General features: G+C 38.7%; 1 protein-coding gene across 1 annotated transcript in view; it reads right to left on the minus strand.

The window, feature by feature from the left end:
- The window catches only part of EEIG2 (EEIG family member 2), a 79,727-nt gene extending 58,871 nt beyond the window's left edge, over window positions 1–20,856 (minus strand). The window contains exon 1 of the mRNA XM_058303103.2: window positions 20,598–20,856. Coding sequence (XP_058159086.1) covers window positions 20,598–20,737 — 140 coding nt within the window. The 5' untranslated portion in view covers window positions 20,738–20,856. The remainder of the gene's footprint in view (window positions 1–20,597) is intronic.
- Window positions 20,857–22,170: the final 1,314 nt, after the last annotated feature.

Genomic DNA, 22,170 nt, shown 5'->3' on the forward strand with positions numbered 1-22,170 from the left:
AATACCTACCCTTCACGGGAATTTGGGGAAACCAAACGAATAATTATACATAGTGTTTAGAACAGCGCCAATAATTTATCTCAATAATATACATTAGAAGCAGTTATTGTCAGGGATATTTACAGTTCTAAGTCTACTTAAATTTGCTTTCCAGATGGAAATAAAAGTCAAATTTCTAAGTAGAACATTTTCTTTAACACTCATGAAATTTTCTATTTTATAAAAGAAACAGATTCTGGAGAAAAAAGGAATCTTTGAGATCTAAGACAAAACTAATATTTTAAGACTCCCAGATCTCAAATCAGATCTATAGAATTGTGAGTTTTAATTATAACACTAAGGATAAATGAATCTCTCACACTCCAGAGGTTTATTTGGTTTGCACAATAGGGTAGACAGTGATACCATTCCTTGAAAAAAGAAAGGAGGGGAGGGGCGAAGAATACAAGATGACATTTTTCTTATTTATTTACTCATTCATTCATTCATTCATTCATTTAGCCGGTGGGGTAGAGAATGAGGGGAAATGATAATCCGGTATGGGGCATTTTGCACTGAAAAGCCTACGGGTCCTTCACTTGGAAATGTCCAGTAGGCAGACAGCTATACAGACCTAAATGAGAGGTCAGGGCTGAAAACACAAGTGTGAAATTTCTCAGAATGTAGACGGTAATTGAAGTCCTGAGAGTGGATGAGGCCATTCAGGGAGAGTGGGCAGAGTGGGAGGGGAAGAGAGGTGAGCCTAGTAATTCTAGGGAACATGCATACTTAGGATATAGGAGAGGAAGGACGAAGGCAAGGAGACTGAAGTGTCAACAGATAGATAAGGAAAAGGAGAATGTGTTACCACCAAAGCCAAGAAAAGTTTTTCAAGAACGAATTGCTCAACAGCATCAAATGTGACAGAGAGGTCAGGTAAGATAAAGACTAAAAAGAATTCACTGGATTTTGCAAAAAAGAAGCCACTGATAACTTTGGCAGGTATAATTTCAGTAGAATGGCAGAGTTGAAGCCAGATTATGATGGGAAGTGGAGAGAGAGAAAACAGACAATTCATTTCAAATAACTTAATAATAAAGTGGAGAAAATTAGGGTGGGAACTAGATGGGATATGAGGTAGAAATATTAGAGTCAGACATACCTAAGTACTGATGGGAAAGAGCCAGTAAAGAGAAAAAGTTGAAGACTTGACACGGCATGAATAAGCGCCATCCCTGAAAACGCCAGAGGGGATGGGATCTACACTGGGGGGGGGGGGGGGCGGGCGGAAGCTACTGACCCTGGACAGAAGGGGCTCCTTTTCCTGAGGAGGAGGGAAAGAGAAAGAATGAGTTCTTTTTAATTAAAAAAAATTTTTTTTAAAAATTTCTCTCCCCTTCCCCCCCAGTTGTCTGCTCTCTGTGTGTCGATTCGCTGTGTATTCTTCTGTGATCGCTTGTATCCGTATCAGCGGCACCCAGAATCTGTGTTTCTTTTTGTTGCATCATCTTGCTGTGTCAACTCTCCGTGTGTGCGGCACCATTCCTGGGCAGGCTGCACTTCCTTTCGCGCTGGGCGGCTCTCCTTATGGGGCGCACTCCTTGTGTGTGGGGCTCCCCTACACAGGGACACCACTGCGTGGCAGGGCACTCCTTGTGCACATCAGCACTGAGCATGGGCCAGCTGCACACGGGTCAAGGAGGCCCGTGGTTTGACCCGTGGACCTCCCATGTGGTAGGCAAATGCCCTATCCATTGGGCCAAGTCTGCTTCCCAGAATGAGTTCTAATGTAGGCAAGTTTGTCAACTGACAATTATTAACTGCCTGGAATTGTTCCAATGAGAAATTTCATATTAAAAAAACACAGCAACACATCACTACTTGGTACACAGTAGGTCCCCAAATAAATGTTTGCTGAAAACTTTCATGATTATAATCTACTTATAATATAAAAAGTCTTTGTAGCCTTGTATGAGAAAGACTTCTCTACTTATTACTTGGCACATGTCTTAATGAGAAATTTCATTTTTTAAAAAAGTGTGCCTATTTATGTAGTATGATAATCGATTAGTTAATAATTTGGTTTTTTAATGTGTAAAAAAGCTTAAAATCTGAATTTATGTTCACATAAAGTGACATGTATTCTTTAAGTTCCCATATAAATACATATCATTCTTTCCACATACTTTTTGATATTTTTAAATATTCAATATCATTAGAATAATATTAAAAAGAAAAACTAGCTTCCAGTTTACCTATCAATTAACATATCCTTTTATAGTCAGAACTTTCCAGTTTAAAAGCTAGGAAAAAAAAGTGAAAGAAAAGCAGGATGGTATCATGAAGAGCAAAGGATTGAGACTCAATAAGTCTTTTATTTTAAACTATATAAGTGATTTTGGACTAAGCACCTAACCTACTGGTGTCTTGATTTCCTAATGTGGAAATAGAAATGTTGAACTAGATGATTCCTAGCATAAAACTCTCATGATTCCATGTATTGAAATGAATAGTTTTGACAAAAATAACAGTTTATCATCCAGGAAAATTGATTTATTTAGATTAACTGTACAAATTCTAGTTCCCCACTTTCCAGAAAGAAAACGATAAAGAAGATAAAATAAAATTGAAAATAAGAGAAGCCACTCTTACACTAATCTTAGTAAAGATGTCATATTAAAAATTTGAGAGTACACACTATGGTCTAGGAAAATTTAAGAACAGCTACACAAAATTTCTCAATTTCAATAAGTTAAAAATCCTGCAAATATATAGGAAATTAAAATTAGGTTATGCACATAGAAATGAAAATACGTTCTTCACAACTCTTAAAAACAAGGGACAAAGGAACAACTTCATAGAACACAGACATTGGTGTGAAATAAGGAAGCTCTCTACCCAGCCCAAACTATGTATTGTGTACAAAGAAAATAGAAGGATTCTCTTGGATATGCAAGGACTAAAACAAAACAGTTACCCTTTCTGAATAAGACACTTGAACAACTGAGCAATATGAAAAATGAATAAAGAGCTAGAAATTAAGAATCAAGAAAAAGCAAGAAACCAAATCAATAGGTTACCTGCACTTTCAAAAACACCTGACTTTTGTTGTCAGGATCAGCCTTTTCTTTCATTTCTGAATATTCTAAAACTACAAGTGAAAATAACAGCTGTAAACAATTTCTTCAATTATAGATCCAGCCAATTTCCAAATCAAGACATTTATGGTTTCTCACTGTCTGTAGACAAAAGGCTAAACATTTCGACTAAGTATTCAACCCTCCATGTTCTTCCACAACCTCTCAGATTTGATGTTCTATTATTTACCTTCAGTTACTCTTCACTCAGATGCAATTATTCACTATTCCCTATCTAAGCACTATGTACTGGCATCTTCCTTTGTGCTCTTCTCCCCATCTGGGGAGAACTATTCCTTTTCTACCATCCAACCTCATTCACATGGTAAAAAGCAAATTTTAGACTCAGAAGACCTGGGCTCAAGTCTAATTTCAACACTAAATAGTGTTGAATAAATGACTTTCCTCTGCAAATGTTTCCACCTTTATGAAATATTTTGTAGGCAGCTACAAATTTGTAACATGGTTCTACCTATATATATAAACTTACTTCAAAGGGTAGTTTGAGAATTAAATGATATAATACAAATAATATAAAGCATTGTAAACCAAAGAGGGCTATCATTTAAGACTTCACACAAAAACTTTTTATATGATGCATTTTCTGAGTCCCTGGGTAAAATTATTTTCATTCCTGTAAATTCCTGGGGCACTCTATATCCACTCTGGAGTACCTGCCTTGCAAATGGAAGATACTGAGAACAAAGTTAATGAAGATTTTAATGAAGTTTTGCAGTGTGTTGTGAAAGTACTCCATGGTATTTTCACAAGTGTAATTATCAAAAGGGAAATCTACAGTATCAGAGGAAGAAAATGCATTGGGGTTTTCTGCTACAGTAATTCAAAGGAACATGTATAGGTCATCAAGACCTTCTTGGAGATATAGATAAGGAGAAGATCGAAGAATGTTTACATTCTTGAGATCCAGATTGAAATGAGCTAATAACAGAGTTGGAGTTTGACAAGATAGCACAAAGTGTATTACAAACTGTATTGTAAAGGCTCTACTCTGGTTATCTTGGTTATCCTTAAAATACGATATTATAATGAGAAAAACTCATGCCGATCAAGTAAAATATAATCAAAGGCACAGTAAGATGATCTGGCTAGCTCTACTTTGAAGGAAGGTCAGCAGAAGATGAACAGTAAAGGGGGTTGGCTGTATATAAAAGGACTGTACTGAGCATTCATGTTGGGATATTTAAGTGGGACAGACCTGCCTTGGTATTTCTTATGGACTTTAATCACAGTCAGTGAAATAAACTTCATGATTATCTATCACATTGCATTACTTGACCTGTCTAATAACAGGAAGGAAACCCCAGAGGGAACAGGATAGGAGAGTAAGAGAAATGAGAATATATACTTAAAAGAATTTCTAATCTATTTTGAATGCTGCACTGGTGCTGTTGACATACAGTACCAGCAAAGTGTCATGTGGCAGCAAGACTTTACATGGGTTATCTTAGCAAAAATAGCTTTCAAATTCATTTAGCTTATTACCATCAGTCAGTACTTCCTCTGGAATGAGGAAATGGCAAGTGCTATTACTGGAGTTATCACTGAGTTCCTGGTTGTGTCAGGAAGGATTATACTTTATTAGTATAATGATTACTTTATTAGTATAATGATTACTTTATTAGTATAATGATTGAGTTTACAGTTCTCAACTGTATATAATCACAAATACAGATAATAATACAGGTATTATCTGTATTACTAGGTTGAAGTGTGAATTTATCCTTTCAGGAACAGAATCGCATAATCAGAAATGACAAAGGTAATGTATCATCGCTTAAAAGGTTATTTATTTAGCATACAAGCGAAAATTCTGGCAATCAATACCTTGATTTGCAAAGACTATGGACAGTCTTTCCTAATAACCTTCCCAGGACTGTTATTTCTACAACTGTCCTCTGCCTTGTACACAGAGGTAACAATGAGTTTAGCAGGACAGCCCAGGTAAGATAATCATTTGAGCCTTTTGGAAGTCATCCCTTAACCATAAGGAATGACTACAGGAGGAAGCCCTTCATGCCCAGGATGGTACAGGAGGTTGATACTTTTGTATTGCCAGAAATTGGTGTTGAAACATGGTTGCAGGCTATGAACAAGGAAATACATAAAATTTTAACTAGAAAGAAAACGTCACTGAATATTTCAATGCTATGCTAGTGATGACTCACTTAAATGAAACGCAGCAAATGTGCAAAGTCCAAGATCAATATGATGGGTAGTTCATTTCATTAAGACAAAGTAAGTCTTGGGTGTAAGCCAGTTTCAAAACCACAATGTCCAGAAACAGCATTTGCTTAGGAAAAATCTGAGAATCTCTTCTGAAACCAGGAAACAGGTTTCAAGATGTAAAAAAATATTTTTCTTTAAGGCAGCAGATAGATATCAATCATTAGTTTGTTTTAATATCCATATCCCTAATTTCTCTTACACAACTCTTTGCCTATATGCCCATAATAATGTTCAGTCCCCAAATATCAATACATAAAACTGTTTGTTCCTGCTTTCCCCTTTTTACCTAATACTGCTTTTCTTCTCTTCACTAACAAAATTCCCAAAAGGACAGTTACAGGCAATGCTTCTAATGATCCACCACCTGTTCATTCTCTAACCCCTTGAAATGCGGCTTCTGCTACCACGACTCAAATGAAACTTTTCAAACTTCACCAAACACTCGTTGACTGTCAAGTAAAATGAGTAGCTCTCTTATCAGCTGATCTCTGCACACCAGGGTAGCTAAATATCCTGTCTTCTAAAGTTTTTTTTCTCCTCAGCTTCTGCTACTCTACCTTTTTCTCCAAAGCTTTTGTTTCATTTTCCTTAATTAAGTGCTCATCTTCCACCAAGTTTCTATCCTCAGGCCCCTCTGTTTTTGTTCTATATGCTATCTCTGGCTATAATTATCTTGTCCATGTGGATTATTTAAAAACCTAGGTTTGTAATCTTGGCCCCTGCTCAGTCTCAGGAACAAATTTTCAGCTGCCTATCATAGATCATCTTATATCCTTTTTTAAAATGTTTTGTTTTTGAAGATACACAGATCACAAAAAATGTTACATTAAAAAATATAAGAGGTTCCCATACACCCCACACCCCACACCCTCACTCCTCCCACACTGACAACTTCTTTCATCATTGTGGCACATTCATTCCATTTGGTGAATAGATTTTGGAGCACTGCTGCACTGCATGGATTATAGTTTACATTACTTACACCTGACATTCAAGCATTCAAGAGACAGTTCAGTGTCAGCAATAAAAGGAATAAACTGGAAACAGAAATATCTAAAACAGAAGAATCATTGCTTAATTCGCAGGGCATCCATGAAAGAATATTATATATGGCATGATTGAAATAACATTTACTAAGTTTCAATCACATGGACAATACTTATATTACAATGCTCACTAAAAAAGCAGGCAAAACTTGTACATGCAATTTGGCTTCATCTGTGTAAAAACTGAAGTGGAAGAAACTGAAAGATATAGTCCCAAAATACTAAAAGTAATTATTTCTTGGGTAATAACATTTTCTTCTTTGCAATGTTCTGTTTTTTCCTAAATTTTCTACACTAATCTTATATTAATGTTATAATTAGAAAACAGGAGTTTAAGGCCATATTGCCTACAGAATAAAATCCAAGTCTTTATATCATGGCCCCCAAAACATTTTTCAAGCCTTGTTCTTCAGTACAATCCCCAAGCATTCTCTACCCTGCTCCCCTACTTAGATATGTTCTCAACAGTACACAATTTTATAGCTTTGTGCTTATGCTTATAAAATCTGTTTCTCTCCTACACCAGAGCAGGATATTTTGACCCCCAAAATTCTAATGCAGAGCTGGAGGGCAATGCTAAAAATTCTCTCTTCGATTACCTAAAAAAGAAATAAATTCTACAAGTCTTTTGTCCAATACATACTGAATAGTATTGGTAGTATTGGTTAAACGGACATGATAAAATTTGCTCTTACCTATAAATTTCCACAAAAATTAAGAATTCTTAACAGAATGTAGATATGTAAAATCTGATTCCCCATAAATTGGATTTAATAACACAACCATTACCGCTTTCAGATTAGAACATTTTCATCACCCCCAAAAGAAACTGCATACTCATTAGCAGGCACTCCCCATTTTTTTCCAACTCCCAGTCCTAAGCAGCTACTCTGCCTATTCTGGACATTCAATGTAACTCAAAATATACAGCATGCGGTCCTCTGTGACTAGCTTCTTTCACTTCACATGATGTTTTCAAGGTTCATCCAAATGTTGTACTTCATTTCTTTTTATGGCCATATAATGTTTCATTGTATGGGTACATTTTATATATCCATTCATCAGTTGATGGGCATATGGGCTTTTATGAATAATGCTGCTATGAAAATTCACATACAATTTTTTTGTGTGGATATATATTTTCATTTCTCTTGAGTATATACCTGGGAGTGGAATGGCTGGGCCATAGGTAATTCTGTTTACCATATGAGGAACTGTCAGACGTATTTCCAAAGTGGCTGTACCCAGAAAATGCTTTCATGATGAAGATTCAATATAGCCACAGCACCCTTTAAAATCATGGTTTACTTATAAACACAAGTCAAATGTTATTATAGTCAAAATGTCTGACATTCTATCATCCCGTTACCCCTCAACGGTTAAATCCTAATTCTTCAAGGCTTAGCCCACATGCCATCTCCTCTAAAGAGTCTTTCCTAACTTTTGAGCCAGAATTAATAGCTCCCTTCCTTCTTTGAACTTCCATACAATTTTATTTGTACTTTACTGTAGCCTTTGTTACTCTGTCCTATATTATATTTAACAATGTATATATCAGTGCCTCCCGCTAATTGCAAACTTTTTGAGGGTAGAAATTATGTTTTATAGCTGTTTACAGTAATTATAAGGAATATGTTATTTGAGATAATGAAAAGAGTGCATGTAAAAGATGAAACATCATGGATAACATTTACACAGAACAAACTTGCTTGCAAGGTAATATTTAATAAAAGACAAAGTTGAAAATTATCAAGAGGCTGATATTTGTTGATAAGCAACACATCTGAAGAAAAAAAAGAGAGACCTTCCTCAAAGTGTTAAATAAAAATTAATTACCTATTAATAAGCCTATTTCTCTATCTTTTCTTAAATCATATTAATTGGCAGAATGACTGAATAGACTTACCAATGTTACTACAGAAAATTCATGGTAAAATATTCCTAAATTATGAAGTTCAAAAAGGAGAAAATTTTTTTTTAGTATTATTCCACTTAACTTGGATACATTAATATATATTGTTTTGGCCTAATAAAATTTTAAAATACAAGCAAAATTCTTATATTTACTGGATACTCTTAATATCTTCATCATTGTTATAGGCCCGTAACGACTCTTGTTATTCTTCCAATCTACGCCCTTTTCCTTATTTCCAGCCAAGAATGAGGTTACTGTAGTTTGTTATGGACTACGTAGTAGTTTTAGGCATGACTTCCTGGATGAGAAATCAAAACCCTATTTCTCTATTATGTATTGAGGAGGCCATGTAAGATGGTGAATCTTGGTATATAGGCTGGAGTTCTGAATTTTGGATTTGCTCTACCACTTATTATTAGCATAGCCTTAGGTAAATCATTTTTTTTTGTCTTTTTAAAATTTTTTTATTTTATTGACTTTGTAATAATATTACATTAAAAATATATATATATGAGGTCCCATTGAACCCTACCACCCCCACCCCACCTCTCCCCCCCCAGCAACACTCCCTCCCATCATCATGACACAGCCATTGCATTTGGCAAGTACATCTCTGGGCACCCCCGCACCCCATGGTCAACGGTTCACACCATGGCCCACACTCTCCCCCATTCCATCCAGTGGGCCCTGTGAGGATTTACAATGTCCGGTGATTGCCCCTGAAGCACCATCCAGGGCAGCTCCATGTCCCAAAGACGCCTGATCTTAATCAGTCCTCAGTCCCGGTGGGAAATCAGCCTTTGAAAGAGTGGGCAGAGGAAGAAGTACCCTCAGAATTCAGAGAAGGGATCAGAGGAGTGGGAGGGTAAACTGCAGAAGAATATTCATGAAAGCAAAGATTGTCAAGTTTCAGGAAATAGATAAACACAGTTTCAAATAAAGCAGAGGGGTACAAATGAGAAAATACTGATTGGATCTTAAAAGATTGAGTCTATTGGAGATCACTGATGATACTAGCAAGGACAATTTCAGTCAAGCAGTGGGGAAGAAGTCAGAGTCAGAGACAGGGGAAGAATGCTTAGGAGATAGCTAATTTAGATGATTTTTTCATGAAGTTTGGATAAGAGTCGTATGACTGGATGGTAGCTAGAAGGGGAGGGATTCTGTATCATGGGAAAAACTTGAACAGGTTTGTATAGTGAGGTGTAGATGCCCATATTGAGAGAAACCAGAGATTACTTATTCCCAAATAAGAGAGAAAAGTTAGAAGAGTGTGGGATCAAAGACGGAGGGAAATGGCTTGCCAATGAACAGGAGGAATACTTCACCCTCCAAAATGAGATTTAAAAGATTGGCGAGGACAAGATTAAGTTTGTAGGTAGGGCATGTGAGAGACAAAGACAGAGACACAGATGAGAAACGGAGGCAAGGCCTCCTAGGATATGGAAGGCAAGACCTAATGACCTCTTTCTTAGACTCCTATAAGGAGGAGTTGAAGCTTTCTTGCATTATCCGGGTCCTAAATGTGACATTAGAATATTTTATATCAATATTGGAATTCCTAAGGTCAGCCATTTCTATCTACATCTCTCATCCCTGTAATCCACTAAAAAAGATGAAAATACAAAGTCCTAGTCGCCTATTCTCCTTAAATAGAGGGTTCCATTGTTATCTTCTACCTGACTCATTCATTCTCCTGTTGCTGCTCTTCCCCAATTCACTCCACCATGCCACCTGAAATCCTTTGTTCCAGGGTTAACAAACTCTGACATTCTCAACTTCTTCACTTTACACCCCACTCATTACCTAACTGAAACTTGGCTATCTCATGAGGACACCATTTGTACTGAAACCCTGTAGGGAAGATGATGTTTATCCTCCACCTTCATCTTCCAAGGGTGAAGGAGGCAGCCCTGCATTTTCCTAACTCCACAATACCACTTCCAGGTTTTAAGTCTACTCTCAAGCTTGAGGTACGTAATATCGGGCTATGTCACATCATTCTTCTCCTAGTTGATGTCACAATGAAGAATCTGTTTTGCAATCTCTCTTTTTACCCCAACACCTGCTATCAAACTGGCTACTGTAACACTACGCAAATAACGGTCTAGATTCAGAGTTCTTTGTTTTAGACCAGTCTTCATACCACTTCAGCAACCAACACTCTTGACTTTGTCATCTCTTTAGGTTGCTCTATTGAAGGCATCTCAAGCTTTAATAACCCACTCTCTGAGCATAAACTCCTAGCCACCAACTCTGCCACAGTCTCATTCCTTCCACATATTCTTCCTTTGACATCACTGAGGCCTTCATCCTCCAACCTTTAGTTTTTTCTGATTAATCTTCCTGGCTTGGTTTACCTCCTCATGAAGTCTGGACCTGATGACTGATCCCTTAAATTCACTTCTCACCAACACTCTTTTTTAAAAAGATTTATTTATTTATTTCTGGTCTTCCCCCTCATTGTTTGCACTCGCTGTCAGTTCTCTATTTTCTGTTCATTGTATGTTCTCAGTGTCTCCTCGTTGTCGCTGTCTTTTTTTTTTTTTAGGAGGCCCTGGGAATAGATCCTGGGACCTTCAACATGCGAGGAAGGCACCTAATCATTAGAGCCACATCCACTCCCTGCTTGTTGAGTCTCTCATTGTGTCTCCTCGTTGTGTCATCTCCCTGTGCCAGCCCTTCATGTCAGCTCACTGTCCTGCTCATCTTCTTTAGGAGGCATTGGGAACTGAACCTGGAGCCTCCCATGTGGTAGGTGGGTTATCAAATGGCTTGAGCCACATCCGCTTCTCCCTCACTAACACTCTTAATTCTCTTGTTTCCTTAGCCTTCCCACACATCTACAGATCGCTAAACCTGAATCAATCTTACCATCCATTTTCTCCTTTACCTAACCTATGAGCATGGCTAGAGAAAAGTGCATGAACATATACATTGCCTGAAATTAAAATTAATGGTTTTCAATGTCAATTGGGCTTTTGGATTTGTCTTTGGTCAACTTCCTCTCCCATTCTTTGCAGAGACTTTTCCAATTTCTTAGCAATATCCTCATGTCCCTTTTTCTAACTTTCTTGGTTGCTACTGAGAAAGCTAAGGGCATAAGATAAGAATTCTCTTAAATTCCAGTCTAAAATCAACCTAGTAACTTATCTCCCTTCTTTCCTTCCAGTCTCAAAGGATGAAGAGCCTCTCAGAAGATGAACACCAAATGTTCTACTTTTTGCTCTAAATTCCATCCCCAGGACCTTGCTCTGTTAATTGCTCTTCTATATCTTCAACCGTTGTCCCCACTCTCTACAGGCATTTTCTCCTCAGCTGAAAATGACTAGTGCTTTCGCATCTTTTACATGCTCTCCTTCTTCAAGCTCAAAGTCTCTTCTTGATCAGTTACCATGATGTTCACTACTTTGTACAGGATAATAATTCAAATATCTCATTTCTAAGACCTCTCAAGATGTCTGGATCAAAGTAACTTCTGTAAACAAATCTTGTTTATTCTAATGTCCTATAGACAATTCAACTTCAGGGTATCCTTTATTGGTTAAGACTCTCCTGACTGTAACCCATCTTGAAGTAGCTGAAGCAAACAGTGATTCAAAGAACGCAGGAATAGTTAAATAGTGAAACCATGGGAAGGATATAAACTCATCGGAGCTTTCAGAACATCTGGAGAGTTGTCAAGACTACTTTGTTTTCTTTCTCTGTCCTTTGGCTTCATTATCCTTTTGTTGAAGGCTGACTTTTTCCACATGGCAGAAAAAAACACTGCTACTGCAATGACCAACCAAAAAAACCCTGACCTTACTCTTAGGATTCTAGGTGGGATTATGTGCTTATCCACAGAGCAATAAACTGGACAGGGGGCAGGCAGTTTCACGTGATACAAAATATCACGTGATACAAAATAACTGCCTATGCAATGGGGGGTGGCAGTGGCAGGGTATGGTTTCCAGACTAAGGGATGTTGTACAGAGAATTAATCCTGTAAATTTCTACTATATATCTAAAATTGAATTAGTTATATCACCATCAAACCAGCTCCTATTTCAGCTGGTGGTGTTACTAGCTTTATCTAGTAAGCCAAACCAGAAACCTAGGAATCACCCTTAATTTTCACTCTTCGTCACTTACAATGTCCAATCAATCATGACTTCCTGTTGATTTGCACCTCCAGAACCAATACTTGTATCTCCAGCTTCATTGCCAGTGCTTTAGCTCAAATCTCTATAATCTTTCTACCAGACCACAGATGGTTTCCTAGCTGATTCCTGCTTCCTTTCCAATTGCTATAGAGCAATTTCCATTAAAAAAAAAAAAAGCCAATTTACCTTTGCATAAATCACTCCCCCTACTTCTTACTCTCTACACCCTAAAGAATCGAAGCAAGTCCACACTCCTTGAAATGACTACTCCCTCTCCCTCTCTTTATGTGCATCTGTAATATACCACTATACTCATAGCACCCTCAACATGCCATGCTGTTTCATGCCACTGCATATACTGCTCCTCTTACCTTTCCGTTTCTTTCTTCTCTTACCTTTCCATTTCTTTCTTCATCATTTTTTTTTTAAACTTTGCTAAGGAATTCTCTTCCTTGATGTTTCCCTGATTTCACTTCTCCCTCAAAAGACTTAAATCTTTCTCCTTCTCTAATCTTTTCTTGTACTTATCTTTTTATTACTGCAAATTTTATACTGCATAGTAGTTTCTGTTTATCTCCTCTACTACGCTTGAATTCTCTCAGAGTGGGCATGATATCTTTGTAGTCCCACTGCTTAGCAAAGTACTTCTCACATATTAGGCATGAAATAAATGTTCACTAAGTTGAGGCTCTTTCCACAAAACCATGACCTCAAATCAGTCTCACTGCTTTACAGTGATCTTTCAGGAAGATAATTAAAAGAACACATTTGATTTAAAATGGTAGAAACTTAAGAACGATAGGAATTGAGTGAGAGGTAAAATCATAATGAGATAGTAAGGAAACATTTCATTCATTCAGAATGTAACAGACATTTATTAAGGGCACATTATGAGTAGTAAGTGTTGGAGGGAAGCAGTGAGTGATTTGTAGGTTGGGGCAGATGTATCTATAAAGCTGATAAGACATTTGATCTGGATCTGAAGAATGATTGGAGTTTGGATAGACTAAAAGAAGGGTGGAGAACAGGCAGGAAAAGGAGAGAAAGGAGATAAATACACATTTAGCTAATTAAGCTGCCAATCTTGGCTAAAATGAAAGATTTAGAAATAGCAGTATTAGGAAATAAAATCAAAAGCTTAATCATTGAATTGCAGACTTAGAAAGAGCTTAAGAATTATCTAGGTCACCTACCCTTCTAATGAAGGATAGCTCTGCTTATCATTTGTCTGTTAGGAGTTTTCTGAGTTAGCTTATTTCACTATTATACCACCTCTCAATGTTAGACATTACTCTTTTTCTAGTATACTGATTAGAAACATGACTCCATTTAAATCTGCCATTGCTCCTAGTTCTGTCCTCTGATGTACCCAGCTAGGTCTCTCCCTTCTTTACCTGATAGTCTTTTCAATACCTTTCATTTAATGAGTATGTGACTTTGAACAAATCACACTGCTTCTCTGGGGCTCAGTTCCTCATCTCTAAAATAGAAATGCAGCAAAGGCTAACCAACCCCCAACATCTGTCCTCCCCTTCCTTTTATTGTAACTGAATTTTCTGCTGGGCACATGGCCATCTAGCAAAAACCACAATTCTCAACTCTCCTTGCAGTTGGATGTGGCCTTGTACTTAAGTTTTGGTCAATGGCTATGAGCAGAAGATACCTCTCCTTCCCCTCTCCCGATGGCTAGAATTTGGATGTGGAGTGAGCCACATTACCCTGGGTATGAAAAAGCAGCAAGATAAAACGAGCCCGGGCCCCTGACAACTTGGCAGAGCAGAGCCACCAGGGCAGCTTGGTCTCCCCATGAGAGAGAAATAAGGTCTTGCTATAGCCACTTATTATTTTTTGAAAAATCTCTGGTATAGCACCTGACTATAGCCTAACTTAATATGGGAGGTAACAATCGTTTTCTACCACTTCTAAAAGGGTTTTTGTGAGAATTTAACAAAAACAAGGAATATAAAATATACACATTTTTCATATTTGAAGACCATCATTGTTTCTCATCTTTCTTTTCTCTAGAATCCCAATACCATCCCCTGGATCTCTATTGATAACATCCCTCAAAGGCTGTCATTCCAAACTGAACATAATTCTTTGTAAGTTGTATGACTAGTATTGCAAATACACATGAGTCATATAATTTCCCCATATATTTATTTTGGGGATCTCTGTATATGTTGTCCTCAGAAAAGCTACAACAGATCCTTTCTCCGAAGATCCACATTTTTCAATACACAAATGCCTACTGTACAAGGCTTAATGATAAAATAATGGATATTAACTTACTAGGATAAAATGGCATTAATATTTTTATATGGTACACTATCCAGAATTGAGACTGAATTTTGCACACTTACTCCTGGAAACTCACACCTTGAGAAAAAAGTATATTCTTGAGTACGGTTTCTTATCTTTCAGACACAATGGCCTCAGGGCAAATCTAAAGAGGACTGGTATGTGATCTGTTTCATAGTAATACATGTTGAAGACAATTTTCTAAAACCAGCATTCAGAAAAAAAGCATCTACATTTATTTATCTATAGTTTAGTAGCTAAAACATAAAGTTGAGAAAACATACAATATAAAAGCTTATATAAAGTTTAGTGATGAAGTCAAACTGCCTCCTAGCTCTGCCACTTACTAGCTGTGTAACTTTCAGCATCCCTGTACTTTTTTGTTTCCTCAGGTACAAAATGAGAGCAATAACAGAAATGTTAATAGCAGTGGTGTAATAATAATACCTTCTACATAGGAGTGTTTTGGGGATTAAATGTAAAGGCTTAGAAAAGTTCCTAGGACACGGGGAAAGTGCTCAATACATTTTAGCTAATATAATTACAGTTATAATATGAATTGATGACCCCATTTCTGGCCAAAGAATTCTGTGCTATTATGGTCAAACAGCATTTACCAGTATTGATTATTTTTGATATTTGCTACTTATGAGTGATTTTTCCATCTTAAAAATATCAATGCACTGAAGGGCATAGCTGGCAATATATACCAAAAGCTTTAAAAATCTGCATGCCCGTTGACTTCATTATTTCATTTCTAGGCCTTACCCTTAAATAAATAATAGTGGCTATGCAAAAAATTTGGCTATAAGGATGCTCACTGTTATTTATTTTTTAAAGTATTAATTTAAGGAAAAAAGAAAGACTATTTCAAAAGGGGCTTGGTTCAATAAGAAATCTATATGATGAAATGATATACATCTATTAAAAATCATTTTGTAATTGAGTATTTAAAGACATGGAAAGCTACATTAAATGAAAAAAAGTAAGGACAGTATGAGCCCATTATGTTTTTTAAAAAAAGTACTTATAAGTGCATATGGCAGATGAGTGTGTACATTTATTTGTGTATGGATCAATAAAGACCCCTAGGTTATATAACACCAAAGTGTTAATTATAGTAATTACCTGGGTGGTTCATTTCTGGGCAGTTTTGTCATTTTGTTTTTGTTTTTCTATTTTCTAAGTTTTCCACATGAATCTACCTTATTTTTGCAATAAAGTAAAAACTTATTAAATAGAAGTGTGTAATACGCAGTGAATTAAAATCTTGAAGGCATAAAGAAATCCTTCTGTCCAAACAGAAGAAATCCTTCTAGCTTGTTTACAAAGTAAAAGATTCAATACACAGATGTGCTCATTGCTTCCCAGACACTCCCTGAATTCACAAGGGGTTTTTCTGGCCACAAGTTTACGTGAAATTTAGAAAAGTATTTTAGCTATCAGCAACAAAAAAGATGAACAAAATAAAAGAAACTGGGGGATCCTAAAAATAAACAGGAATAATTTCTTATTATTCCTTTTTTAAAAGTTGACCTGTTCTGATAGCCTTAATCTTAAAATTGATTTGCATGCATTTACAAAGGAATGTCTCTGATAAGATGTAATCTGGTTTTTTTTGAAAGATCTTCAAAAATGTCTTATTAGACAATAATTTGGCTTTGGTTTATTAAATCACTACGACTGTACAATGTATTTTCTGAATATTTAATTACTATGGTATTCCAAATCTGACCATTTAACCAGGTCATCTTAATGACATTTATTACAAAAAACACCTTTTTAATCTTTATTTTTTCTAACCTCTTCACTGAACAAATATTCCCAGGAGGATCCTTCTAAAATTAATTTTTATAATAATCTTTATAAAATTTAAGGAAATTCTAAATGAGAATTTCAATAAGCAGGTCTGTATGGCTTCAATGCACAACCAGAAACAAAGAAATCCACAATAAATACGTCTCCATCTGTTTATCTCAGGCCAGTCACTTCAAATGTAATATGTCAAACATAAAACCTACCTCCTCATATTACCCACAACCACACACAACATTCCTTTTTCAAAAAGGAACAAAATAAAGCAAAGATCCTTCTTCCTTCTGTCACAGCACCAAGGCATTTCCATCATAGCACTATCATTTCATCTGTCACTTATATTAGAAACCTTAGAGTTCAGGTTCTCATTAGCTCCTGCCTGGATTGTTTTAATGGCCTCCTAATTTGTTTCTCCATCGCTAATCTATCCCCACTTGAATTCATAAAGCATTAGTCAGCCAGCCCGCTTAAATACTACTTTAATCACATAACTGGGTTAAAGAATCTAAGATTGAATTTTATCCTTTGAGCAGTCAGTGCAAAGTAAATTCTTTCCAATGGTATTCAAGGCCTTTTAAAAAAAATCTTCTGCTTCTGTTCAACAAGATTCCTCTCTGCAATCAGGGTCATCTATCACCAACTCTATTAATGACTTGCTCAAGCCATCCACCAACCTCCACTTTCTTGTCAATGTAAATTTATGCCCTCCTAGCATTCTCAGTTCAAATGTTAACTCGGTTTGCAACGGTATATAAACTCTTTTCCTTCAGAATCTCAACAACTGACATATTGTCTGCTCCACTGATTAGGCACTAAATCATACTTCTCCTAATGTCAAGGAGTTATATACCTATGATCTAATTTCATTAAGTAGGGGTAATTTCTTTGTTGGCCCTTATATCTTTTGTACTTTTCATATTCCCTAACAGCTAGGAATGTAGTAAATGATCAATTAATATTTACTAAACAATGAGTGACAAGCATCTTTAGAATTTAAGGCCAAATATACATATATACATACATACATACATACATATATATACACACATAATATATCTCTAAAGGCTTTTCTTTAACAAAATGAGTATTATTTTATTCATGCATTAGGAGTCCAAAACTACCCTCAGGCTTGATGATTCATTAGGACTCTCAGGACTCAGCATATAATAATCATACTCATGGCTAAGATTTATAAAAGCAAAAGGATACAAAGAATAATCGGCAAAGGGAAAAGGGACATGAAGTGAAGTCCTGAGGAAACCAGGCTTCCAAGAGTCCTCTCCCAATGGAATCAACTAGGGAAGTTCATTAGAGACTCGGCGCCCAAGGTTTTTATGAGGAGCTAGACAAGTAGACACCCTCTACCTAGCATGGCCCAAAATTCTGGACTCCCAGAAGGAAAGCAGGTGTTTAGCATAAACCATACTGTTTATAAAGTCTAGGCCCAGTAAGCCACTCTTATCATTTAGGGAAAGTTTTATATCACCTAGTGAACTGTTTATCATTCAAGTTCCCAGGGCCAACCTTGCAAGCAGACCTTTGTAAGGCCTGTTATGTTAATTCTCTTCTAAACAGTTCATTTCATATTTTTATGAGAGAAATTTTACAGTGTTAACTATACCTGATTTAAAAGGGGTGCATAAAGTGATTTTTAAAAATTAAAATTAAAATCTAACATTTAACTATAGATATTCTGCTTAGACTGGTATCCATGAATTAAGAGCTAGGCAATTTTTTAAACAATTCACATCCTTTAGGGACTTCCAGCATTCAAGTTATTTTTTTTTTCTTTTGAAAAATATGACAGTCATGAGAAAAATGAGGTATCTTCCTCAAACCAACATTTTTTTAGTTGTCAAGATAAAGGAATTAAGTATAACATCTAAAGGAAATGGATTCTTTAGGACAAGTTCCTTGTCTCTTCTTTAAATACCAACTGGGTCCAAAGCACCGTGCTAGTTGTTTTAGGTACAACCTACTGAATCCTCACAAAAACCTGATGTGCCAGTCATCTCTTTACAGATGTGTCTCTTTACAGATGGAAGTTTTGAGAAGTTAAGTAATCCACCCAGCTTTACCACGGTGGAGCTGAGATTCAGGCTCAGACCCGCTTCATTCCAAACCCTTTCCCATACTTTCACACCAATACCTCCCTAACTTCAAAGACAGGCTCCTTACTAAGAATCACTTCCCTTAAAATATGGCTTGTTTATTTATACAGAGCACTATTCTTAACTTTATTGGTCTTGATTAAAGAATCTGAAGAGAAAGGAGTAGGTTTAACCTAGGATACTCTGCTTTTCCCTTTCCAACTCTTGGCAAAGTACAAATAAAATTAGGCCCTTTGATTTGTAAAACCATTAGGAAGTTCCCTATTCCTAAACTCTTTAGCATGGCACACAATATCTTCCTTTATCTGGCTTCAGCCAGCTCAAAATTAGAACTGTATCAGAATCTTCACTGCATGTACCAGCTGCAGTGACCTTGGGGAAGTCAGTTATGCTCTCTGAGCCTCAGTTTTTCTTCCGTAAAATGGGAAGCCCTATCTCATTGGCTTTCTGTGAGAATTATATAAGACAATATATTTAAAAGTCTCAGTTCATACATGTTTGCTGAATAAATGATTGCCTGCTATAGGAGTACCTGACTTGTGAGAAGCAAGCTAATCAGGGAAGTGCCCTGACCACCAGGTGTCACCACTGGCACAGAAGAGGGGGTCTAACTGCGGGAGTTGGGGGTAGAAACCTGCAGCCTCAGGGTGAGAATGCACTTAGAACTACAGGACTTTTGCCATCTGGCTTTTCAGCATTTTCAGAGTGGGTAAAATATTTGTTTCACATTCTATGTTGCATTGTTCTCTTACAGATGTGTTGAAAATGATTACGATATAATTAGCCTAATAGCTACAGAAGATCTGTCATCACAGTTTAATTTTAAAAACTACCCTCAGCAGAACTTTTTAAAAATTTGAGACTCAACAGTGTTTCATACATCCTCTGGTTTGCCCAACTAGATATTTACATCTTCTGACTTCCAGAGGCGTCAATATTGTCACAGGGGACAACTTTGTGGCTCCAATTCCACAACCCGGTGACATTATTTCCTTTGCATTATTCCTAGGGATGACAGATAAAAGGAAAGCAGAACTTGTTAGGGTAAAATATAAAGTCTAGAGCCAGTAAATTTAGGCAAAATAAACATCAAGTGTTAATCCTCCTTAATCTCAGGAACTCAAAAAATCATTAAAAAAAAAAATTCTTCAAGTTTTCTATTTCCTTAAGAAGAAAAACATTTACCTAAAGTTCCATTTGTCGACCTGCAAATGGCCTTGAAACTACTCGAGGAACATCGCCACACCTGGCTTCATTCCGTCCTGGACAAGGATTCTGCCAGGGAGGCTCCCCTTCCGGTCCTAAGTCCTTCGTGCTGAAACCCACTAATGGCCACTTCAAGGGTAACTCCCGAGCGACCGTCAGCACGCCCGCAGTTACGAGAAGGAGCAGACCTGCCCCGGCTGCATCCAGGGCCCCGAGTCCCCACCCCACCAACGAGGGAGAAGGAGCTGCGCCAAGCACAAGCCTGGGTGCAGAGCGCGCGCCCTCGCAACCCCGGCAGTTTGGGTTGTTTTTGTTTTGTTTTAACACGGGCTCAAATTCCACTCCTCATTTCACAAACATGGAAACGGTTTAGGGCAAACCAGGAGCACGCCCTCCCCCCTGCCCCTCGCTCCCGTTCCCGGGGAATTTCAGGAAAGAAGAAGAGATCCGAGGAACCGTCTCGAGGCAGGAGCGCAGGAGCCCAGCCCAGCCCGGATGAACCCATTTGCGAAGCACTTTGTGGAGATCAATACATTCCTGCCTCATTTCAGGCTGGCCCCCCGAGAGAGCGGCGCTCAGGACGCGGGCCGCCCTCCCGGGGGAACGCGCCGAGGGAAGCGGAGCTGCCCAGTACAGCGGCCCCCGGCGGGCGGGCGCGGCCGAGGCGGCTCCGCGGGGCGCGGGGGGCGCGTTACCTGGAGGACTCGGCGGTGAAGCTGCCGCCGTCCAGCAGCCGCATCTTGCAGAAGAGGACCCCGTTCACGAAAGGCACCGAGGAAAGCTCCTCGAGCTCGAAGTCCACCTTAAACTTAAACTTCTTTTTCTTCATCATCATGAGAGCCAGGCGCCGCCGAGCGGGGTGCGGAGGCGGACCCAAGGGACGAGCGGGCGGGCGCCGCCGCCTCAGCTCTGCCGAGCCCCGGGCCCGCCCAACCCCATGGCCGGGGCCGCGAGCCGCGCGCGGGGGCGCGGCCGGGGGGCGCCGCGGGCCGCCCGGGGACGCCGCCGCCGCTTCTCGCGGCAGCTCGGGCCGGTGCGCGGCGGCGGCCGCAGCGCGGACCCCCGTCGCCCGCGGGGAGCGGTCGTGCTGCAGTTTCGCCCGGGGGGTGGGCGCCTCTTCGGTGAGCAGCTCGCAGCCCGCAGCCCGCAGCCCGCCGCCGCCGCCGCCGCCGCGCGTCTGAGAGCCGCGAGAGGAGAGGCGCCGAGAAACGCCGCTGCCGCCGCCGCCGCCTCAGCGCCTCGGCTCCCGGGGCGCCCCCAACGGCCGCGGCCGGCAGCGCAGCAGGGCGCGGGCGGCGAGATTCGCTGCGGGCGGGCGCTTGGCGGGGAAACTAATCCGCGATGGCAGTTAGGGAGTCACGCCTCCCTGAGGTTAAAAAAAGACAAACCGTACTAAAAATGCGCTTCCCGCCACCGCTTCCTCTCCGTCTTTCTTTGCAGTTTTTGCACCGCCTCCTTTCTCCCCTCCCCCTCCAGTGATTTTTCCACCCTCTTGGATGTGAGAGTCATGAGTTCTGGGTTAAACAGAATCTCTACAATTCTCTTGTTTTCGTCCAACTGAAAGCCTAAAACTAACATTTTTAGGTGCTCTAAATAAACGATCCTTCATATATAAAACGAGGGTGAGTTGGGTAAAAGGAGAGATCAAAGTGTGTTGAAGCACGACCAGCTGCCCGGGCACTGTACTTCTGGCATTTGCTTGTGGTCATACCTTACCTAATTCCTGTCACCCAAGATAGAAGACAGAAGGGTTTCAAATACCTACCCTTAAAAAATTTGACTGTCAAATAAGAGCTGAAAAAGAGCCTAAAAATAAAATTCTGCAGGACAGACTTTAAAAAATATCTTCCTGGTACAAGCTGGAATGTATGATGTCTACTTGGTTACACTGTTGTTCTTTTAATTCAAAGATTCCCTCTCGGTGTCTGAAAAATTGTAATTCAAGAGATTCTTCTGGAGAGGATCTAGCTCAAGTATTTGAACGTCTGCTTCCCATGTAAGAGGTCCAGGGTTCAATCCCTGGTACCTCTTGGAAAAAAACAAAACACACACACACAAAACCCCAAGAGATTCTCTTTTACAGTTCACTCATTTATTCATGCATTCATTCACATAAAAATATTTTGAAGTGCCTAAAATGTCAGTGACTGATCAAGAAACGATGCCTGCCCTCAAGAATTTTTTAATCTAGTGGGGGAGACATAAATCTGACATCAAAAATTAAGAACTAGCATTAAGGTAAATTCTGAGGAACTGGGAATTCAGAGA

The sequence above is a fragment of the Dasypus novemcinctus genome, chromosome 9, assembly GCF_030445035.2.
Source record: "Dasypus novemcinctus isolate mDasNov1 chromosome 9, mDasNov1.1.hap2, whole genome shotgun sequence".
Classification (NCBI taxonomy): Eukaryota; Metazoa; Chordata; class Mammalia; order Cingulata; family Dasypodidae; genus Dasypus; species Dasypus novemcinctus.